Raw genomic sequence first — 20,867 nt, 5'->3', positions numbered from 1 at the left:
ACACTGTTACCTCAGATGTTAAGAACAAACTGCCCACTGGCTTAAAGGATGTCTTTTTCTCTTTCCCCAGTGTTGACACTATGCTGTGGGATGTCTTTCTGTACGCTGTGAATATGTATTGCTCTCACTGGTTGGTAAATAAAGCTGTTTTGGCCAATAGCCAGGCAGGATAAGGTTAGGTGAGAAATCAAGCTGAGGACTGGGATGAAGAGGGGCAGAGTCAGGGCAGATTCGATCTAGCCAACCAAGGAGCAAGATGTCAGAGAACAGGTAAGCCACAGGCCACGTGGCGATGCACAGATTAATATAAATGGGTTAGTTTAAATGTAAGAGCTAGTCAGTAATAACCCTGAGCCATTGACCAAACATTTATAATTTATATAAGCCTCTGAGTGATTATTTGGAAACGGCTACGGGACAGGGCAGGACAGAGGAAGACCTCCAGTCACAACACTGGGTAGAAAGTAGCAATTTCTTGCCGGGCGGTGGTGGCGCACGCCTTTAATCCCAGCACTCGGGAGGCAGAGCCAGGCGGATCTCTGTGAGTTCGAGGCCAGCCTGGGCTACCAAGTGAGCTCCAGGAAAGGCGCAAAGCTACACAGAGAAACCCTGTCTCGAAAAAACCAAAAAAAAAAAAAAAAAAAAGAAAGTAGCAATTTCTTTTAATATATAAAGAAGGAAGGGCCAGAGAGATGGTTCAGTGGGTCCAAGTGTTTGCCTGACCACAGGCTTTCAACCCCTGACCCACAGAAGAACCACCTCCCAAAAGGCTGTTGTCTGACCTCTACCTAGACACCACCAAGCCCTCCCTACAAACATGCATATACACCCACACATACACAGGCATGTGCACACACATTTAATTCACAAATATAAAAAATTTCTATCAGTATCAAGCAAAAAAAAATCTGATTAAAAAACTTACCTTGACTTGCTCATGATTCAAAATATTAGGCTTCATAAATTCTGTTAACTTCTTTCCTAACACATTATAAAGTTCTACATCATTTGTGGGAAGAATATCCAGATTTAAATTATAAGCTTTATTCAAGCATATATGTGGTAGTACTTCTGGGATTCTTGGCCCCTCAAATTGTATTTAAAGAAATAACTCAAGAAACTGTGTCTACAGATTAGTCTTTTAAAAGTTATTTACATTTTTTTTTTTTTTCAAGACAGGGTTTCCCTGGCTGTCCTGGAACTCCCTGTGTAGACTAGGCTGGCCTCAAACTCAGAGATCCACCTGCCTCTGCCTCCTGAGAACTGGGATTAAAGGTGTGTGCCACCACCATCCAGCCCCATTTTTTGCTGTTTTGAGAGTGTCTTGATATGCAGCAGAGGATAACTTTGGACTTTTGTGTAGCTGAAGTTTTCTCTGGTCCTGCCCAGACCCACAGACCCCACAGCCACTTATAAAATAATCACTCAGAGGCTTATATTAATCAAAACTGCTCAGCTATTAGCTCAAGCCTACCTACCACTGACTAGCTCTTCATTTAAACTTAGCCCATTTCTGTTAATTTGTATGTTGCCACGTGTTCTGTAGCTTTACCTTGTGCCATTACATGCTGGTCCCTGAACTGCGGGTTGGCGTCTCCTGACTCAGCCTTCCACTTCCCAGAATTCTCCTTGTCTGTTTATCCTGTCTATACTTCCTGCCTGGCTACTGACCAATCAGAGCAACACATTCACAGCATACAGAACATGCCACAGCACTCCTGATCTACCAAGTGCTGAGATTAAGGCATGTGTGAGCATGCCCAGTTCCAAATTTACTTTTAATTCATATGAATTGCTTAGGGATTTTCCAACACAGTAGAGGTACAAGAGATGTTTCTCCTGGGATTTCTCACAACAGATGTTTCTTCATTCCTTGAAGAATCTCACAGAAACGACTATAATTTGAGAAAATCCTATTTACCTTTGTAAGGAAACAAATACACCCAATGCTCCTTCGGATAACTTGAGAGGGAGGCAATGCAGACCAGAGACAGGCAAGAGGCAAACATGGCAGGCTAGAGACACAGACAAGCTCTTGCCGCCCCACACTGATGATGACAGCCCGAATCCTCGGGCAAACCCGAACTGGCCGAACAATTAAGGCAGTACCTCCAAGACTGTCCTCACTTCTGACCCAAATGCAGGTTTTGGTATTTACAAAACCACCCCCTGGGTTTTGAAAGTCTTTAGAACTCAGGGCTCAGCCAATTATCCTTCAGGAAGAGGACATAGGTTAACACGGCCCAGGGACAGTGGTGTGCGGAGTCCCGGAAGCTCAGTGCTGAGCACAGGTTCTCTCTCTGCAGTCAGGCCACACCACTCTCCCGACGTCACAGTGTGACAGCTGCACGGAACAGTCCAATCAAGTCCGAGGCTTGTGTTATTTTTTTTTCTTGAGTGTCTCCCGTAGCCCATGCTGACCTTAACTTTGCACACGCCAGGATTATAGCTGTAGTCTACCATACCTGGCTAACCAAAGTGCTTACTGTGCCTCTATCACAGGAAGGCCATCAGTGACCCAATCACAGCTGCCAGCTGTATGACCCAGAGGCCCACCCTGAATCAGTGCTGGCTCCTCAGACCCTCCAAGGTGAGCTCCTGCCTTAGACAAAGATTCTCCTATGAGGTAACACACACTGAGGCCAAAGACAAAGTCAAGTTCTCTATCACAGCCTGGACACCCCTACTTTCATTAGTACTGCACCAGCAGACAGCACTGGAATTATACCTCACCAGCACCCTGATGTCCACCTCAGCCCTACCTTAGACATACTCTATACCTTCTTTCCTTCACTCCAAATGAGTCTTTAAAAGTGGTGATATGCTTTTAAAAGAATTAGGGGGCTAAAGAGATGACTCAGTGCTTAAGAGCGTATACTGCTCTTGCAGAGGATCTGAGTTCGGGGCCAGGACCCATGTCCAGGGCTCCGATGTCTCTAGCCTCCCTGGGCACCTGCACTCACATGCACACACCAGTCACATACATAGACATACAGTTAAAAATAAAAGCTCACCTGCCTCCTTAGCTTTCTGAGTACTAGAAACACAGATGTAGGCCCTCTAGCACCAAGGACAAACTCCTTCAAATATATGCTCTCCACGGAATAAAAAAGGTCATTTATATCTCTGGTTTTTCATTCACATCTCTATGAAATGACACCCCCCCTCCCAAGTGCCACACACACCCCTCTCAGTTGGGCTCAAAGCTCTATTTTTGTTCTTTTCAATCTATCTTTTTGGTCTAATTCCAAAGCCTAGTTTCATTTTCCACAAATGTTCAGTGACTTCCAGATCCACTTGAAAATACTGGACTGGGTCTCGGGGATGAGGCTCAGTGGCAGTGTGAGCTGAGCATGCGTAAGGCCTGGGTTCAAGCCCACTCACTACAAACAACCCACCCCAAGACTCAACTGCAGTGCCCTGCAGTCCACCTGTCACTGCTCCTTGTCCTGCCCTTGTCTCTTTCTGAACTGCTGCACTGCAGGGGCAGGTGGCCTGAGGAGCCGAGGGAAGGCTGTGGGCAGGTCTCACGTGTCTTTCCTGCCAGTGAGGCTTGGAACCATGAGCTCTAGAGGCAGAGAGTAGATGCTGATCAGAGCTGAGGCAACATCAAATCGCCACCAGAAGGAACCGGACCAATTTCAGACTGCAGGACAGGCAGCTGCAGGTGGGTCACATGGCCAGTCACTTTGTTTCCACACAAAACCTCCAATCCTCTACTTACACAAGCCTAAATCAGGAAGCGGCCAACACATCTGGATGTGCAGTTTTTGCCATGATGGCTTCACAACCTTCAGGATTGTCAACCTTATTTTCTGTTCTCATAACAACACCTGATTTTTATTAGTGCTGGTGTTTAGTTGCCATGCATCCACCGAGGGTATGCAGTTGTGCAAAGCAAACTGGAAAGGTCAGTTACAAAGGGACAGCTACCTGCAAGTTTCCTGCCTGCTGTTGGATGACGTCGATAAGGCAGAGCAGTGCGTGTACAGAGCTGGAGCAGTCAGGAGCAACAAGGCTGCCTAGCTGCTGTCCAGGAAGAGAGCAGCCCTCCTTGAGACCGGCCACTGAGGGGCACTGAGCGCTTGGTCAGGTGCTGGGCCAGGTCTCCTCAATAACCAAAGACACTGATCAAGAGTGATCAGGAAACACCAACAGCGGAGAGACAATTATGTTCGTATAAGCAGAGGAGGACTAGAGCTGGCGTGTAGAAATAAAGTGAGAACACTGTAGAGAAACCACAGCCTGCTGGAGGCGTCACCATCCTCGGGTACACCAGAAAGCCCCAAAAGCACACTGCAGAGCTCAGGAGTCAGAAGAGGGCAATGCTAACTGACAACAGACAACATTCTTAAATATTTTCCCATTTATATCAAACCGGTGACTAACACATCACAAAAGTGATACAGCAGACTTCTAGTTCCAACTTCACGCCAGATTCAACAGTCTCTTCACAGACTCTTTGTACTGTGTGAGGCTCGCCTCGGTCTCGCCCTCATTCTTGAGTCGAACAACACACTTCTGGTAATCTTCAACCTCTTTGGTCCCCAGCAGCTCTTCCCTGCTCGGAGCCACACTGCTCTCAGAGGCTCTCATCTGCAGCAGAGTTTGGAGAACATTTTTCTCTGAGGAGCTATTTTCCCACACATACTCTTCCATGTCTTCCTCTGTCTTATTTTTTTCCCATTCTTCAGTTTTCTGAAAGAAAAAGAAAAGTTCAGAACTCCAGGAAATGTTATCAAAAGACAAAGTTCCTCTGCTTGTTGGTTCTGGGGAAAGAGAATGTTACACTATGTTCAAGGCCCCATCTATACTAGGAACCCAGAATCCCACACGGCACTGTTACCCACGCCAGCTTTAAGGGCTGCACTCTTCCATGGACACCAGCTCTAGCTTCATATAGGCACTGCTCTGCCTCACACACGTATCAGACAGAAAGCTCTCTTGAAGGTGCCTAGTCCTAGGTTACCAGAGGTATTTCTTACATAAGCCGCTGCTCTGCTGCTGTCCTGGAGTGCACGCAGTGGGACAGTCCTGCTGGGCCCAACCCATGGTACATCAGCATTTTACACTAGACCAGGTGTTGTGTTGACCAGTCTGGCTTCAAACTCCCCATGTAGCTGCAGATGGCCTTGAACTTCTGATCTTCCTGCTTCTGCGTCCCAGGAGTAGGGATTACAGGTGTTTGATGCCACACCCCCTGATATCTCACATTTCTAATGTTAAAAATAATGAACTGATAGAAGTATTATCTAAGATGTGGGAATGACAGGGAAGATAACGCACCATGATAATTAAATCAGGAACACATCTGGAGGCACAGCTTTTGCTTTGATAGAGGAAATCATGAAGGGGTGATGTATACAGATGCACACAGCTTTTGCTATGATAGAGGAAATCATGAAGGGGTGATGTATACAGATGCACACAGCTTTTGCTTTGATAGAGGAAATCATGAAGGGGCGATGTATATGGATGCACACAGCTTTTGCTATGATAGAGGAAATCATGAAGGGTCGATGTACACGGATGCACACAGCTTTTGCTTTTCGTCATGATACCTTCATATCCTCTAAACTTGCTTTGCTGCTATTTTTATCTTTTGTTCTTGCATTATTAGTTCTGGTGCCTTGTTGCCATGTCACGTAAGGTACACTGCAATGCAAACAAAGCCTACTGGAAAGGCTGCTCATAAATGGCACCAAGAAGCTACAGTAGGCCAGTCGTGGTTGTGTCCACCTTTAATCCCCACACTCAGGAGGTGAGATAGGCTAGCCCAGGCTACATAGTGAGACCACATCTAAAAATAACAACAGAAGCTACTCCAACACCCTCCAGACTTTCTCAAAGATACAAAGGCAGTACCTTTTTTTTTTTTTTTTTTTTTAATGAAGCACGTCCTGTTGGAATATTCTCTATTTAAGAAGCACAAAAGCTTTTTTTTTTTTTTTTTTTTTTTTTTTAAGCAAATTTCATTGTCTCTTCTTTCTTTAGTTTTCCTCTCTGGCCTTGAACTTGCAAACTATTCCTGGGTGGCCAACTGCTGGGATATGAGTGTGTGCTGTCCCATCTACCTACAGCTGCTACTTTAAAACAAGATGTAGCAGGTCACAGCAAGCGCAACTGAAGAAAACCAGGTCACAGCCCCGCCCCAGTAGGGGCACTGCAGATTATGGAATCCACGAGGACTACATGAATGAGAACTCCTGGCTGCAAGAACACAGAAAGGTCCTTCTGAACAATCACTGGCCACTTTCTTCCTTGGAACATTTTCTGATTCTGCACATTAAGAGTGGAGTTTGCTTTATTCAAAGGGACTCTGACACTGAGGTATGAGCCAGAGCTTGCAAGCTAGATCAGAATTTGGGAAGCTACATGAAGAACTGGCTTTAGTTCTGGGCTGCTTACAGGAAGCTGCAAGCCAGGCCAGGCTTCTAAAAAGCACAGTGAGATCTCCTATAATCTCACGGTGCTGAGGACACAGAGTCCCGAGAGGAGAGCACCCTTCCCAGGCTGCTGGATCATGAAGCTATAAGGGGCTCGCCATTACCAACCCAGACCTCAAACTTCTGAGGGAGCAGACAGCCACCCTCTCCACATGAGAAGGCACTTACCCAAGACTGGATGCTATGATGAAGAGAAGGGACAAACAGAGGTAAACTAAATCATGAAAACTGCATCCCAGCCAAGACCAATTCAATCAGAATGAATATGACAAGCCTGAGATGCTGCCTGCTCATGGAGATAAGGAAATCCCTTCCGATAGACACTATCACCTGGAGTTGCTATGGGCTGTGGGAAACACAACTTAGTAAAGGGCAAGCCTATGATCTTACCTGCTCAGAAATCTATGAATTGTGAGTAAAAGGCCAAGGCCAGCTTGGGCTCACAGACAGATCTTATCTCAAAACAATGAAAGTGTTGGAGAGGTGGCTCAGTGATTAAGGACATACACAGCTCTTCTAGAGGACCTGAGTTTGGTTCTCAGTACCCACATACAGGAGCTCACAAGTGCCTGAAACGCAACTCCAGGGAACGTGACACCATTCTCTGGTCTCTGAGGGCACTGCATTTATGTGCACATACCCATACACACAGACAACCCATACACAATTAAAGATAAAATAAATCTTTTTTTTTTTAAATGAAAGAAAAAACAATATTTAGCATGCAATAAACGAAGATGCAAATATAAATAAAATGTCATTAATAACCATAGGACACGCACTGGATGGCCTCAAACTCACGGCTATCCACCTGGCTCAGTCTAGAGGATCTGATGCCTCTGACCCTGTAGGTATGGCGGCACTCAGATGCACATACCCACCCTCCCCCTGCCCACCCTGAATGCTTACACACACACACACACACACACACACACACACACACACACACACACACACGCTCACACTCCTCTCTCCCTGACCGACCACACCTCTGAAGCAGCAACTTTCCATTCCATGTGATCCTGTTCACCTTCCCAGTTGGCTCCGTCATGCATTTACTCCTTCATTCAATAAATCTATGAACCATCTGCTGCGCCAGGCACTGCGCCCTCCTGAGCCTCAGCCCAGTGAGAGGCCTGACGTCGAGCATTTGCCTGCTGCAGAGCAGAATCCCAGCAGGGATACAGACTCATAAAGGTCCCAACACAAGCTCAGCAGTCAGGGGAGAGATCAGGGCCAGGCAGGGCCAAGCAGCATGGACAGAGCCAGATGGCCACCAGGAGACTCACTGCACACCACGCATTGTTGTAGAGTCCAGCACTCACTGACCTCTCACATAACCCTGTGAGTTACAACTATTATCATCTGTTTTACAGACCAGCAAACTCAAGCCCAGAGCAATTAAATAATTTGCCCAAAACCACAATGGGCCTCAGTGGTGGAACAGCGTGTTCTAAGAACACAGAGACCTGGTGAGAAGAATCTCAGGGCATAAGGATAACTTGATTTGAACCTAATATCCTTCTCCTCTGTAAGCACAAATTTAATACAAAGAACATGCTATCTAGTTAATGCAACAGGCAGCACCCTCTGCAGCAGCAGAAGTGCGTGCCTCCTACACACAGATCTGCCACCTCCTGCCACTGTATTTACAGCTCTCTGACAAGGACATGAGTCATAGTAATATTCCACTATTCACGATGACAAGGACGCTGTTGTCCTACAGGAGGGAAAACAGTTTAACCACTAAAGACAACGAGGCTGGCAGGATGGCTCAGTAGGTGATGGTACTTGCTGCCAAGCCATGCCTGGTGACCCAGTTCAATCGCTGGGACCCACGTGGAAAGAAAGAACTGACTTCCATGCGGCACTATGATATGTGTGCCCCTCCTCCCACACACACACAAAATAAACATTGTAATTTATATAGCTACAAAACAGGGAATTTGAAATAAAAATTCTTAAAAGAAGTAAAAAAAATAAAAATAAAAAATCCTGCCAATTATTTTAGCTGTCAAGGCTAAATTTTAACTGTATATATCAAGGAGTTCAAATCAGTCTGGACCAGTTTTAAAAGCATTTCACTGAGTACCGTGTGCCAGATACTGTACTAGATACTGGGGAAACAGATGAGTAAAAAACTGTCCTTGTCCACTGTAGCTGGACCGTTTGGTCAGAACCACCAGCTCCTCAGTAATGACACAGAGACTTATTAATTATAAAAGTTTGGCCATAGCTTAGGCTTGTTACTAACTACCTCTTTTTTTGTTTTGTTTTTTACTAACTACCTCTTAAACTTTAATCAACCCATTTCTGTTAATCTGCATACTGCCATATGGCTTGAGGCTCTACCTGTCTTCCAGCATGTCTTGCTCCCTCTGGGTCACTTGGTGACCCTGATTTTCTTCTTCACAGCATCCTCTTGGCTGTCCTGCTATACCTCCTGCCTAGCTAATGGCTGTTAGCTTTTTATTAAACCAATCTCAGTGACATATCTTCACATAGTGTAAAGATTATTTCACAACAGCCCCCAATGAGGCAGATGTGTGCACAGGTACTAAACATGAAAGAATGTCCACCGAGGAAGGAAGGAAAGCATCGGGAACATCCAGGAGTGGTGCCATCCTCGTATTAAAGGTCTCACATGCATCTGAAAGGCTGACCAATAATGCGGAAGGACACATGCAAAGTCACAACACATGGGGACTGCAGTGGCTTCACCCCCGGCTAACTAGAGCACACAGCCTACATTCCCAAGTGGCTAGGAATGAAGAGGCACACTCTGTGAAGGACACACTGGAGTCAGACTCAACATGAAGCCTGGGAAGCCCAGGGTATTATGAAGGAGACAGGGCAAAATGGGAGGCAATGGCAGGACCAGTCAGGAGGCTGCGGTAGTGACTCCATGGAGGACAAGAAGATGCTCACGGGGCAGCAGCCGAAGTCAGGAGGGAAGCAGCTCAACAGATATTTCCACCAGAACAGGAGAGATCTGGTAATGTACTAGATACAGGAAGAAAAGAATGGATAACTCTCAGATGTTTTATTTCAGCCCTTGGGAGGAAAGGGAAGCAAGGCTTAGCTCAGCAAGCAGTGGAGGAAAGGTCTTGCCTCTAGGCAACATTGCTACTTCCACCTGATGTCCAAATTCCTGTGTGACAAACATCTCCATCCTTCTGCTCACACTTGTCAGGTACAAAAACTGTCTTCAGAGAGGCTAACCTTCTAATTAGTTTCCTTATTAACAATTATGAGATAATTAACAGTCAGGCTCTTCAACAGAAGTGCTGCAGAGCCTCTGGATCTGTGCTACAGACTGACCCCGAAGCTGGAGCACTCCACAGGTGCGGGGACACAAGCCTGGCTGGCAGTGGGCATGGACCCAGGTGACTCTTGATTCCTCAGCTATTGACTCTGAGAAGACAGGAACAGCACAGGTCAGGTTTTATTTCAGCTCTGATTGTTGACTATTCTGGAAGTCAAAGCTGGACAAAGAAAAGCACACACTGCTGTGACAGAAGGAACTCAGCAGCAGTTCAGGCTGTGCTCCTTTGCTGATAATCTCAGTGACCTTGGGCACCTCTGCTCTGGTCAAAATTTCACAGCATAAAAAATAAGATTGTAAGGGGAGAGGCGGGGGCGGGGTGGGGGGGAGTGGGAAGAGGGATGAGAGGGAGGTCTGGGGTTGGTATGTAAAATGAATAAAAAAATTTTTTTAAAGAAAAAAAAATAGATTGTAATAAAACAGCCTTCCATCCTTGATTTTCAGGGTAAAAAGGGTGACCCACACTAAATGCTCTGCACTAAAACAGAAAAGAAAAAAAAAAAAAAAGATTGCTTTGAAACACTTTCAAAACTTCCTGGCTGACTCCTCTGTTGGCCCAAAGGGCTCACTGGAGACAGTGGGGGTTGATGGTGGGAGGGGCAAGGCAGGGGGAGAGGGAGAAGGCTTGGGTATTAAGATCACACATCACCTTTTCTAATCAACAAGAGAGCTGACTGGGAAGATGCTGACAGAGAGCTGACTGGGAAGATGCTGACAGTGAGCCCAACACCTAGGAGAGGAAATCACAGCCGAGCACCAGGTCCAGCATTAGACCTGGCTCTGCTCTTGGGAGGCTGGGAAAGGAAGGCATCCCGGAGAACAGATGCTTCTTCACCCAGCCAGCTAGCGCCTTTGCCACAGGATCCACTTCTCACTGGGCTCTTTTTCCAAGTCAAGGGTTGTGCTGAGGCTAAACTAATCAACAGGTCTGTAGGGAGACTCCAGCCCTGACCCTACGTGAGAGAAGAGTCGGCAAGCAACTGCACCTGTCAGCAGACCTCCTCTGGTGTGCATGCCTCTACTTCAACGAAGACTTCCTTTTTATTGGAAGTATTTACTGTAAGGTCCCCTTTAAAGTGAATTAACTAACTCTCTCTCTCTCTCTCTCTCTCTCTTTTTTTTTTTTTTTTGGTTTTTCGAGACAGGGTTTCTCTGTGCAGCTTTGCGCCTTTCCTGGAACTCACTTGGTAGCCCAGGCTGGCCTCGAACTCACAGAGATCCGCCTGGCTCTGCCTCCCGAGTGCTGCGCCACCACCGCCCGGCGTGAACTCTCTTGATGAGTATAAAATGATCTAACTTTGGGTTGAGGTTGTAGTTCAGCTATCAGAAGGGTCTGGGCTTGCTCCCAACACCTCACACAAACATCAACTTAGAGACGCCATGATTTTTAAAGTCAGGCTTTTTTTTTTCCCTTTGCAATAAGAACATCATGATGGCTAGGGAAAGAGCCTAGCAGGAGAATGTGGTAGTATTGTGTTCCCCAAAATATTGTGCATGCTAATAAACTTATCTGGGGTCAGAGGACAGGACAGCCATACTAAACAGAGGATAGGCAGTGGTAGCACACGCCTTTAATCCTAGCATTCCAGAGGCAGAAATCCCTCTGGATCTCTGTGAGTTCAAGGCCACACTGGAAACAGCCAGGCATGGTGACTCATGCCTTTAATCCCAGGGAGTGGTGGTAGAAAGCATATATAAGGCATGAGGGCCAGAAACTAGAAGCATTTGGCTGGTTAAGCTTTTAGGCTTTTGAGCAGCACAGTTCAGCTGAGATTCATTCTGGATGAGGACTGAAAAGCTTCCAGTCTGAGGAAACAGGATCAGCTGAGGAACTGGTGAGGTGAGATGGCTGTGGCTTGTTCTGCTTCTCTGACATTCCAGCATTCACCCCAATAACTGGCCTCGGGTTTGATCTTATTAATAAGAACTTTGAAGATTCATGCTACAGGAGAACACTTACCTAGTTTTCAGGAAGCCCCACGCTCAATGCCCAGTATTAAGACACACAACTGTAGTAAGGTGAACGCCAATCTAGACCCACGTTTGATTGTTAAAAAGGAGCCTTTGTAGCAGTTCAGCATCAGAGCCCCCAAGGTCCTCTGGTGCCAGCCCCCTGCCTCCAAGCCTCCCCTGGCCCTGTGCTGGCACTTGCCTGCCTCTGTGCAAGCCCTCCAGTCCTCCTTCCCATGTGGAGAGCTAACAAGCATCACACTGCACAGGGGACAGCAGGTTCTGCAGCCAGGCAGACTGTGAGCAGATCTAGATCGCACGCTCTAGCCTGGCTTCAGTAGACACAACTCTGTCAAGTTAAGGATAGGCTGTTCAGAGGAATTCGCAATAATGGTACTTGAAACTCTAAGAAAAAAAGTTTCACTTTAGTATTTTTAACTAATTACTGCAGTTCCTGAGAGTTCATAATTTGCTAGATATTACAAAAAATTCTGTTTAGAAGGAACCTAGTATCAGAGCCTAGATAGCTTACACATGGCTTTTGATGCTTAGAACGATGACCCATGTAGGAAGTCACAGAACCAAGGCTAGCATCCAAGTCTGCACGGTTCCACATGCTGAAGGCTGATTCACAGCTCATCAAACTGAAACACTAACACAAGTTTAGCATAGCTGAGGAGGCTGGTCTAGCAAACATGCTTCTCTCATCACTGCCAGCACTCAAGAATGAGAAGCACTGGCCTCGGGTCCTAAAGCCATGCTTTGTGACGTCTATACTGACTGAAGATGATTGACACTGCTATAGTTAACTTGCTTTGACTGCTACACAGCAAACACTCTTACACTAAAGTCTAGATGAACACTTTTCCAGAAGTGGCCTCCATAGAAACTCTAAAAAGCCAAAGGACATTCATGTCTGCACACCAAGTGTTCAGCCCACTGAGAATAAAGCAGTGGACTGGGCAGGGACTCTGAACACTGGATCAAACACCAGGTGGCAACATCAGTTTCAAGTATGAATTCCAAGCTGGTGAAGGCTGGTGGAGAAATAATTCAATTCAGTAAAACCCCATCCTAGAGCCCTGCAGAGCTCTGTGGCTCACTGGTGCCTGTGTCTTCACTGATGCAGTCTGTTCAGGAAGGATCGAGTGCCAATTTTCATATAGGAATTCTCTAATTACAGCCGTTTAAGACAGTTACGTGTGGTACTTACTCTGGCACCAAAGTAATTAGTATGAAAGATGAATGGCATGAGTCCAGAGTATAGCCTTGCTGGATTCTGTGTCACAGAACCACAGAAAGAATATGGGAAGTCAACTGTCACTGAATTTATTTATGCTGTCATTTCCTCTGGCGAATTCACTTTATAGGCAGCTGGCAACATAAGAGATTCCAAACTGGCTGGTTTTTATTGTTTGTTATTAACTCTTTCGACAGCAACTATGGACCTGTAGCTAATTCAAACATGTTCTTAGTTCAAAGGGAACTTAATTATCTCAAGCCAACGGCAGTTCTCAATCAATCGACAGGAAAGAGATTAACTGCTACCATGATGACATTCTCAAAGCCAGGATATAAAATGCAGATGAATCACGGGAGAGAATCCTGCAGAAGAAGAGGGCCGGAGGCTGTTTTGTTACTAATCTTGAAATAAAGCTTTGTTTTCCTTCCACTTGCCACTCACTGTGTTAAACCTGATCATTGTTAGGAACAATGAAAATGTAAGGAGCAGTCTGAAACAGCTGCATGTGTTCACCGATCATCCCTGAGGGCTGCCACTAACACACAGGGAGAGGCTTCTCTCCTGGGTCCCCACTAAGGGTCAACACAGGAAACCATGCCCCACTGAGAAGTCACCATATCTCTGGATGAATCCAATAGAAAGCTCCTTCAGTGAACTGGTGGCTTTCCCCCATTGCTTCCACTCTGCTCTATCTAAGAGCAGGGCATGGCTGCACAGGTCTGCAATGCCAGCACTAAGGAGCCTAAGGCAGGAACACTGTCCTGAGACTGGCCAAATGAATCACCTCACGGTCTTCACATACATTTTATACATGCTTGCAGTACATCACATATGTTCTTGCCCCTCTAAACACATACACACACACACACACACACACACACACACACACACACACTTACCCAAGACTCGTGGTACAGGACGGTGAGGAGATACAGTGCATAGTCATAGTTCTGCCTCTTCAAAGGGCATCTTTAAGAAGAGAACAGGTCAAAGTTTCAGGATACAGATAATTCATAAGACATTCTAAGACAACAGGTAGCATTCTTTGAATTTTATCTGCCTTAGGAAAATTCTGTGCTTAGAATATTCAGGATAGTTAGACTTGGCGGCACACGTGGGAGGCAGAGGGAGGCGGATCTCTGCGAGTTTGAGGCCATCCTGGTCTACACAGTGAGTTCTAGGCCAGTCAGGACAACGTAGTGAGACCCTGTCTTGAAAAGATTAAGAATGAGAATATTCAGGATATTAAATACTGTTGTTATTTCTATCTTTGCTTTCATCATTAATGGGGTTATTTGAGCTTAGTAGCTTTAAGCAACTTGGAATACGATATGCCCAAGAAGTTCTCTTTACCATTTCAGTGCTTCGAGCCATGTGGACAGCACAAGCTTATCTAACGAGTCCATTTAAAAAGCAGGACAGACAAGGCTGGAGAGACAGCTGAGTTCAGGTCCCAGTACTCACATGGTAGCTCACAAAGCCATCTGTAATTTCAGTTCTAGGGGATCTGATACCCTCTTCTGGCCTCCAAGGTCACTGTATGTGCATGGTATACACGCAGGCAAAACATTCATATACATAAAATAGAAATAAATCTTTTTTTTTTTTGCAAGAGCAGATGCTGATTCTTTCAAAAAATGAGGGGTACTATGTGTCTATTGCTGCTCTTTTAAAATCGAACTAAGACCCCAATATTAAGTGAAACTTCCTATGAGAATGACATGTGATACTTTTAGAACAGTAAGACAGAAAAAGTAACAAATGCCTCTAATCACTTTAAAGTATAAAATAAAAGCATCACATGGCTTATTATAAAGTCTTTTAACTCTACATAGTTGCCAGCATAAATCATATAACTAGATAAATGATAGGTACTATCATTGACAGAAAAAGCAGCATTATCAGATGGTGCACATGCACACACAGTTGCACACACAGAGGCACAGACACACACAGAGGCACAGACAACAAAGGCACAGACACACAGACACACAGAGAGATAGACACACACAATGAAGAACACTAGTCCGCAAAGTTCCACCCACCTGTCTGTGGTGATAGTGAGCACATCAGTTGTCTTGCAATACCTCTCTCCTACAAGTTTAATAAGTTTCTTCTTTGCATGGTTGTCTAAATTCAAACTGGAAAGTTTAACCTTCAAAATACAAGAAAAAATATGTAAAAAAAAATCATATAATTTGTTTAATGAAGAAAAGCAGAGCTGCTATTTAAATCAACATTAAACTCAAAAAACAAAACTTCCCCAACTTCTCTGTATGCAGTTAGCAGTCAGCAAAGTGCACAGCCCAACCTTACTCTTGGAAAGTGGAAAAGGAAAGTGAAAACACAGTTCAGAGCTCTTGCGAAGTGCTGGCACTTGCGTGGGGACCTGAGCTCAATCATCAGACCCCACAGGATAGAAAGAGAAAACAGACTCCCACAAGTTACCCTCTGACCACCACACAAGGGGACACACACACACACAGTGGAATGAATACAATTTTTTAAAAAGATGTGGAGGCCTCCTAGAAGTTTTTCTCCCTCACCCCCTCACCCCTTTTGCCCACACTGGGGATTAAGCCACAGTCTGGCACACATGGCAGGCACTCTGCCACTTAGCTGCATTCCTAGCTCAGAATCTTCTTTCAAGGTGATTCTGTTGTCCAGCACACGTGCAAGATTTTGAGTACAATCCCCACTGATGCAAAGACAGAAATGCTATTTCTGTTTCTACTGGATATATTTAGGACACACTGAGTTGAGTCAGGGTCTTTCTGTTTGTTGAGATAGAGCCTAGGTTAAAAAGCCAAGAGAGCGGCTCAGGCTTAGCTTGTCCCACAGTTTGCTCTCTAAAGAACTAATCCAGGTCTCCCAAGAACTCTCTTAATCCCTTCCCAGGGGGTACTCCAGGACTTAGGAACTCCCACAGGCCCTAAGTCCCATCATTGTCACATTGAGCACCAAGTTCCCAATACACAAGTCTTCAGGGGCAGGTGGCAACCATTACCACATCATAGCAAGCATAGTTAATTCTCTGGAAAGCATCAGGAGTAAGAAAGAACTGAAACCTCACGAAGAAGAAAAAATGTTAAACGGGATTCTGAGATTCTACCAGTCTTCATCTCTTACTTTAATAACCCTGCACCTCTCTCCAGACACCAGAGCACAGCAGCTTATTCATCCACCCATTTCCCCAGAGAATTACAAACCTCTGAGGGTGAGAACAATGTCTATTTTGTTGTTGGCAATAGTGCAGGTAAGTATTTGGTAAATTAATACATAAAGTTTAAAAAGAAAGGCACTGAGTCATGATACATGCCCACCACCCCAGTAGTTAAGAGGATCCCAAATTCAAGACAGGTGGAGTTACAGTGAGACCCTGTCTCAGGAAACAATTCACTACCATTTCCCTCTGCAGGTGAGGAGAACCATCTGTCTTCTGGAAAGTGTATGCATCAACAAGCAGGTTATTAGCTTGATAAATAAGCAACTCATTCTGTGATAACTGATTGATAACAATATGGAGAAATATTTATATGAAAATAGCAAAATGCACTACTTTATAACAATGCAAATGTATGTACATACATCTATGTGCAGTGACAACATACAGTAAAATGAGTATCTTTTATATTAGGGTATATTGGGTATACCCTAATGAGAATACAGTGATTTTTCCTTTTTAAACACCTATGAAATCATAGTATTAAACAATAACATTTTAAATTCCAATTTTTATGCCAATGTTCAAAAAAAGTGGCAGCAATGTTGATTATTGTTGCAATCACTGTTTTAAAACTCATATTCACATTAATATCTTATATAAAAGGATTTTAGCCAGACATTCTGAAGCTCTTCACAAGTGGCTATGTGGCACACTCACGCCACCTGCTAGCCTGGAAGGGCACTGCAAATCCTCATCTTTGAGCTGGACCAACACTCTGACTTCCAGGCCAAGTGCCATTCATAGCCTCTTCCCAAATCCATGTTTTACAAGCTCTGTTTCCACAGTCTTGTGCTGTGAACATTATCCCCCAACAATGCTGCACTTCCGGTCACAGGAGGCTGTAGTGCAATGCACTGTCCTCCAACGCCTGTCTATTATCACAAGAACTACCCAACACTGAGGCATGTCTCCCATATCTGCAAACACAGTGTGACAGAACTGTGGCCCACACATTCGAACTGAGCAGGCTTCTGGGTCTGCCACCTGCTCTGTAACTTCAAGTCACTTTATCTCAGAAAAACTTCGTTTCTCAGGACAACTTAACTCAGGGGACTTCTGCGGGAATAGGAGACTAACAGAGGGAAGCACTTTAAAAGCCAAGTCTTACACAAACATAAAGTCCCTGATTCTAAATGTTTATGGCTATGGAGAAAAACAACACGTATTCCGTTCTGCAGACTGACGCTGTGGAGGCTGAAGCAGCGGCACCAGTGTAAGGTCTTGCGTTCAGACCCCTGAGCGGACTGCCAGTAACTCCAGCTCAGGCAGAGATGGGGAGCTCCTGAGTGGGCTGCCTAGCTAGACTAACTAGGTTGGCAAGCTCTGGGTTCAAATGAGAGGTCCTGCCTTAATTAATGAATAAGGTGGAGGGTAACCCAAGATGATTCTTAACTCGAGCATAGGACCTCCTAACATACTTACATAGACATGCACTCACACATACACGAGCCCACAAACACGCAAACAAGCATACACACATGCACACATGCACAGAAACAAGCATATACACACGCGCACACACAAAACAAGCACACACACAAACATACACAGAAAGCATACACACATGCACACAAACATGCACAAACACACATGTACATACACGCACACACAGAAAGCACATGCACACACCGGAGTCACAGAAAAACAGGCATACATATATGTTCACATGCCACACACAAACATTGGTTTGGATGTGAAGTATCCCACAGGCTCGCGTGTCTGAACACTTTGTTCCCAGGTGGTGTGCTGTCTGGAGACATCTTGGGACCTTTGGGAAATAGGGTCTGGCTAGAGGAATCGGGGAGCTGGGAGGACAGCCCCCATGTTACAGCCTGGCTCCACTTCGGGCCAAGCTCTCTGCTTGCAGATCCAGAGAGACGAGCAAGCGGCCCCACACTCCTGCCGTCTTGGACAGGGGCTCCCGCTGCCATCTTTCCCCACCGTGAAACAGCTAGCAGGACAGATCTGCCCTGAACTGCTTCTGTCAGGTCCTTTGTCTCTAATAGGAACCCACGAACAACTGCATTGTAGGATTTGTTCTCCTTCTCCTTCACCACACTCTTGAGTTTAACCCAGAATTCATGTAAAGGCGGGAGGAGAGAACCAACTCCACAGCACACAACTAACGATTGCTTAGTAACAGTTACGATGTTTATTCCTATGAAACGCAATCATCAGATTACAAAGCACACACAATACCACCCCATTAAACACAACAGGCTGCACGAGCAGTAAAAATGCATTCGTTTTATAATCAGATACAAAATGCACTTAAAATACACCTAACGACAGTCAGTGTTCAAAATGCTCTTACCCTTAATGTTACCACTCGTGCTTTGGGGTTTCGAATAGACGGTCCTGACGACACATAATCCGCTGTGTCAATCTCAATTGGAAAATGCTTTTCACACTTCTCGTCACTGTCTAGTGCAGCTGGCCACTCAGTGCAGAAATCTGAGATGATAAAAAGTTATCTCATTTGTAGCTCTGTAAGTGATGCCCACTGTAACATGGGCCAGCAGACAAGACAGTCATTGGAGGAGTCTGGAGTCACAGAAGGGCAAGCACAGGCTCTCCTCTGCACTGGACATGCGTGTTGCTCTTCCTCACCCCTTTCTTCTGTGGTCCATCCTAACCTGAGAATGTTAGCTTTGGGGGGAGCAGGGATGCTGGGGTGTGGCTGGGGGGGCGTACCATGCCCACGGCCCAGTCCCCAGCACTGAAACTGAGCACACTATCTTGATGGACGTGCCAGGCTCTGTGAGCAGCTGCTGTTTAACTCTTCTTTCCCAACAACCGGCAGACAGTTCAGTGCCCAGAGTTCACTGCTAATTCATTCCCAAACCAACATGACCAGACAAGATCAACTGACAGGAACTGAGACCCCGGAGGAGCCAAGTCCTGCCAACATTCTTCCCGAAACCGACTTACATCATCCTAAGAGGGTCCCCACACCAACTCCTGCTCTTCCATGTGACCCCGATGAGCCAGTGCGGTAAAATGGAAAACACAAACAGCTTGTCCTCATCTTCAAGTAAGATACCCCAGACAGAAGGTCGGTCTGGTCCAAGCACTTATGGACAGGGCTCTCTCATTCCCCGAGCAGAGGGATAAACTCGATCCCAATTTGTTCATGGGGAGTGGCTGCCAGCTCCCCAGTTATGAGTATCTGATTTCACATTGCCCCACTCCTGCCAAGTCTCTGTGGACATGGCTTTTAGCTGAGGATGAGGATTTCTCATCCTGGGGGCGCTTCTCAGACCTTGAAGAGCCCCACTCTATGAAAAGCAATCGGTTCCTCAGTTATAGACAGACCTCAGATGTCTGTCTTCCTCTTGCAAAGCACACTGTGAGAGAAGCTGGTCATCATTGTGGACAGATAACGTGGGGGACACTGAGAGGCCCTTCTCCTGTGACATTTCCCCAATTTCCCAACAGTCGTACTTTGTTTATCTCCCTTTAGGCTTGGTCAGAGTCAATAAGATGTCACTCTGAGTTACAAAGATTCTCTGCCATCAGTGGCTTGTGCCGAGGCAGCAGCAGCAGGTCATAAACTCAAGGCCACCCTGGCTACACAGGGAATGCCAGCCAGACTGAGCTACCCTGCGAGACCCTGTCTCAGACAGACAAAACCCTCACAAGATGACAATCCCTACAGCCTGTGTTGAGGGAAGGGAGACGTCTCTGACACGGATAATACTTTGATGTGACGAAGGGAAAAGCAGGGCAGGGTTGACCATCACAGGGAGCGCCAGCCAGACTGAGCTACCCTGCGAGACCCTGTCTCAAACAGAACAAACCCTCACAAGATGACAATCCCAAAGCCTGTGTTGAGGGAAGGGAGACGTCTCTGACACGGATAATACTTTGATGTGAAGAAGGGAAAAGCAGGGCAGGGTTGACCATCATTTCCACTGTGGACTCAGACAGCATTCTACGCCATGACGCAGGCCGCCAAGCACTTGTAAGAGACCAGTCTGCTTAAGTACACAGACTGTTGGTTTTGCACAGAATATTTTTTTCTTTTAAACTGCAAATAAGTTATTTCAATCACCAGATGATAATTATAGTTTTTACTTTAAATTACCTAAATTATATGTCCAAAAACAAAAAAAAAAAAAAACGCAGCCAAGGAGAAAGCACATAATAGACCCATTAGCGCCTCATCTGATAGGCACAGCAGCGGGTTGACTTTCAAAAGTCTTGGCTTTTACTTGACTTCTCCACTTGGTAAATTACTGAACTCCTGCATTTCACATTTTCCATTTGCAAGTTAGATATAAAATCTCAAGTGACCTACTTTAAAAGAAAACTGAGAAGAAATGTTGAAAAACCTTGAGTCTTTTGGAAGATGCAATCTCAAGCCAGAGATGGCAGAAGTGTAATTAAGGAAACATGAAAATGCTCATTTACGCCCTGTAGGAAACAGTGCTGCTATCCTGAACATGCTATATAGAAGCCTTGATTTCAGTTTAGGAATTAGAGAACTCCTTTATCAAAACAATCAGTTGCTAGAATACAAGCAACACATTTAAAAATGTTTAGAAAATAAAAATGGGGTCAGCAAGACAGCTCAGTTAGCAGAGATGCTTGCTGCCAAGACTATGTGAGCTTGATCCCAGGGACCCCATGGTGTGAGCTTGATCCCAGGGACCCCACGATGGGGGGAGAACTGAG

The 20,867-nt window shown here is 45.5% G+C and overlaps 1 protein-coding gene across 1 annotated transcript in view; it reads right to left on the bottom strand.

The window, feature by feature from the left end:
* Positions 1-4,348: 4,348 nt before the first annotated feature.
* The window catches only part of Mrps35 (mitochondrial ribosomal protein S35), a 32,395-nt gene continuing 15,876 nt past the window's right edge, over positions 4,349-20,867 (bottom strand). Inside the window, exons 5-8 of the mRNA XM_006986654.4 lie at positions 18,505-18,644; positions 15,010-15,119; positions 13,864-13,933; positions 4,349-4,698 (exon numbers count right to left, since the gene is read on the bottom strand). Of these exons, the coding sequence (XP_006986716.1) occupies positions 4,429-4,698; positions 13,864-13,933; positions 15,010-15,119; positions 18,505-18,644 (590 nt within the window). The 3' untranslated portion in view covers positions 4,349-4,428. The remainder of the gene's footprint in view (positions 4,699-13,863; positions 13,934-15,009; positions 15,120-18,504; positions 18,645-20,867) is intronic.

The sequence above is a fragment of the Peromyscus maniculatus genome, chromosome 3 (genome assembly GCF_049852395.1).
Source record: "Peromyscus maniculatus bairdii isolate BWxNUB_F1_BW_parent chromosome 3, HU_Pman_BW_mat_3.1, whole genome shotgun sequence".
Lineage (NCBI taxonomy): Eukaryota > Metazoa > Chordata > Mammalia > Rodentia > Cricetidae > Peromyscus > Peromyscus maniculatus.
This window is presented reverse-complemented; position numbering and strand designations above follow the sequence as displayed.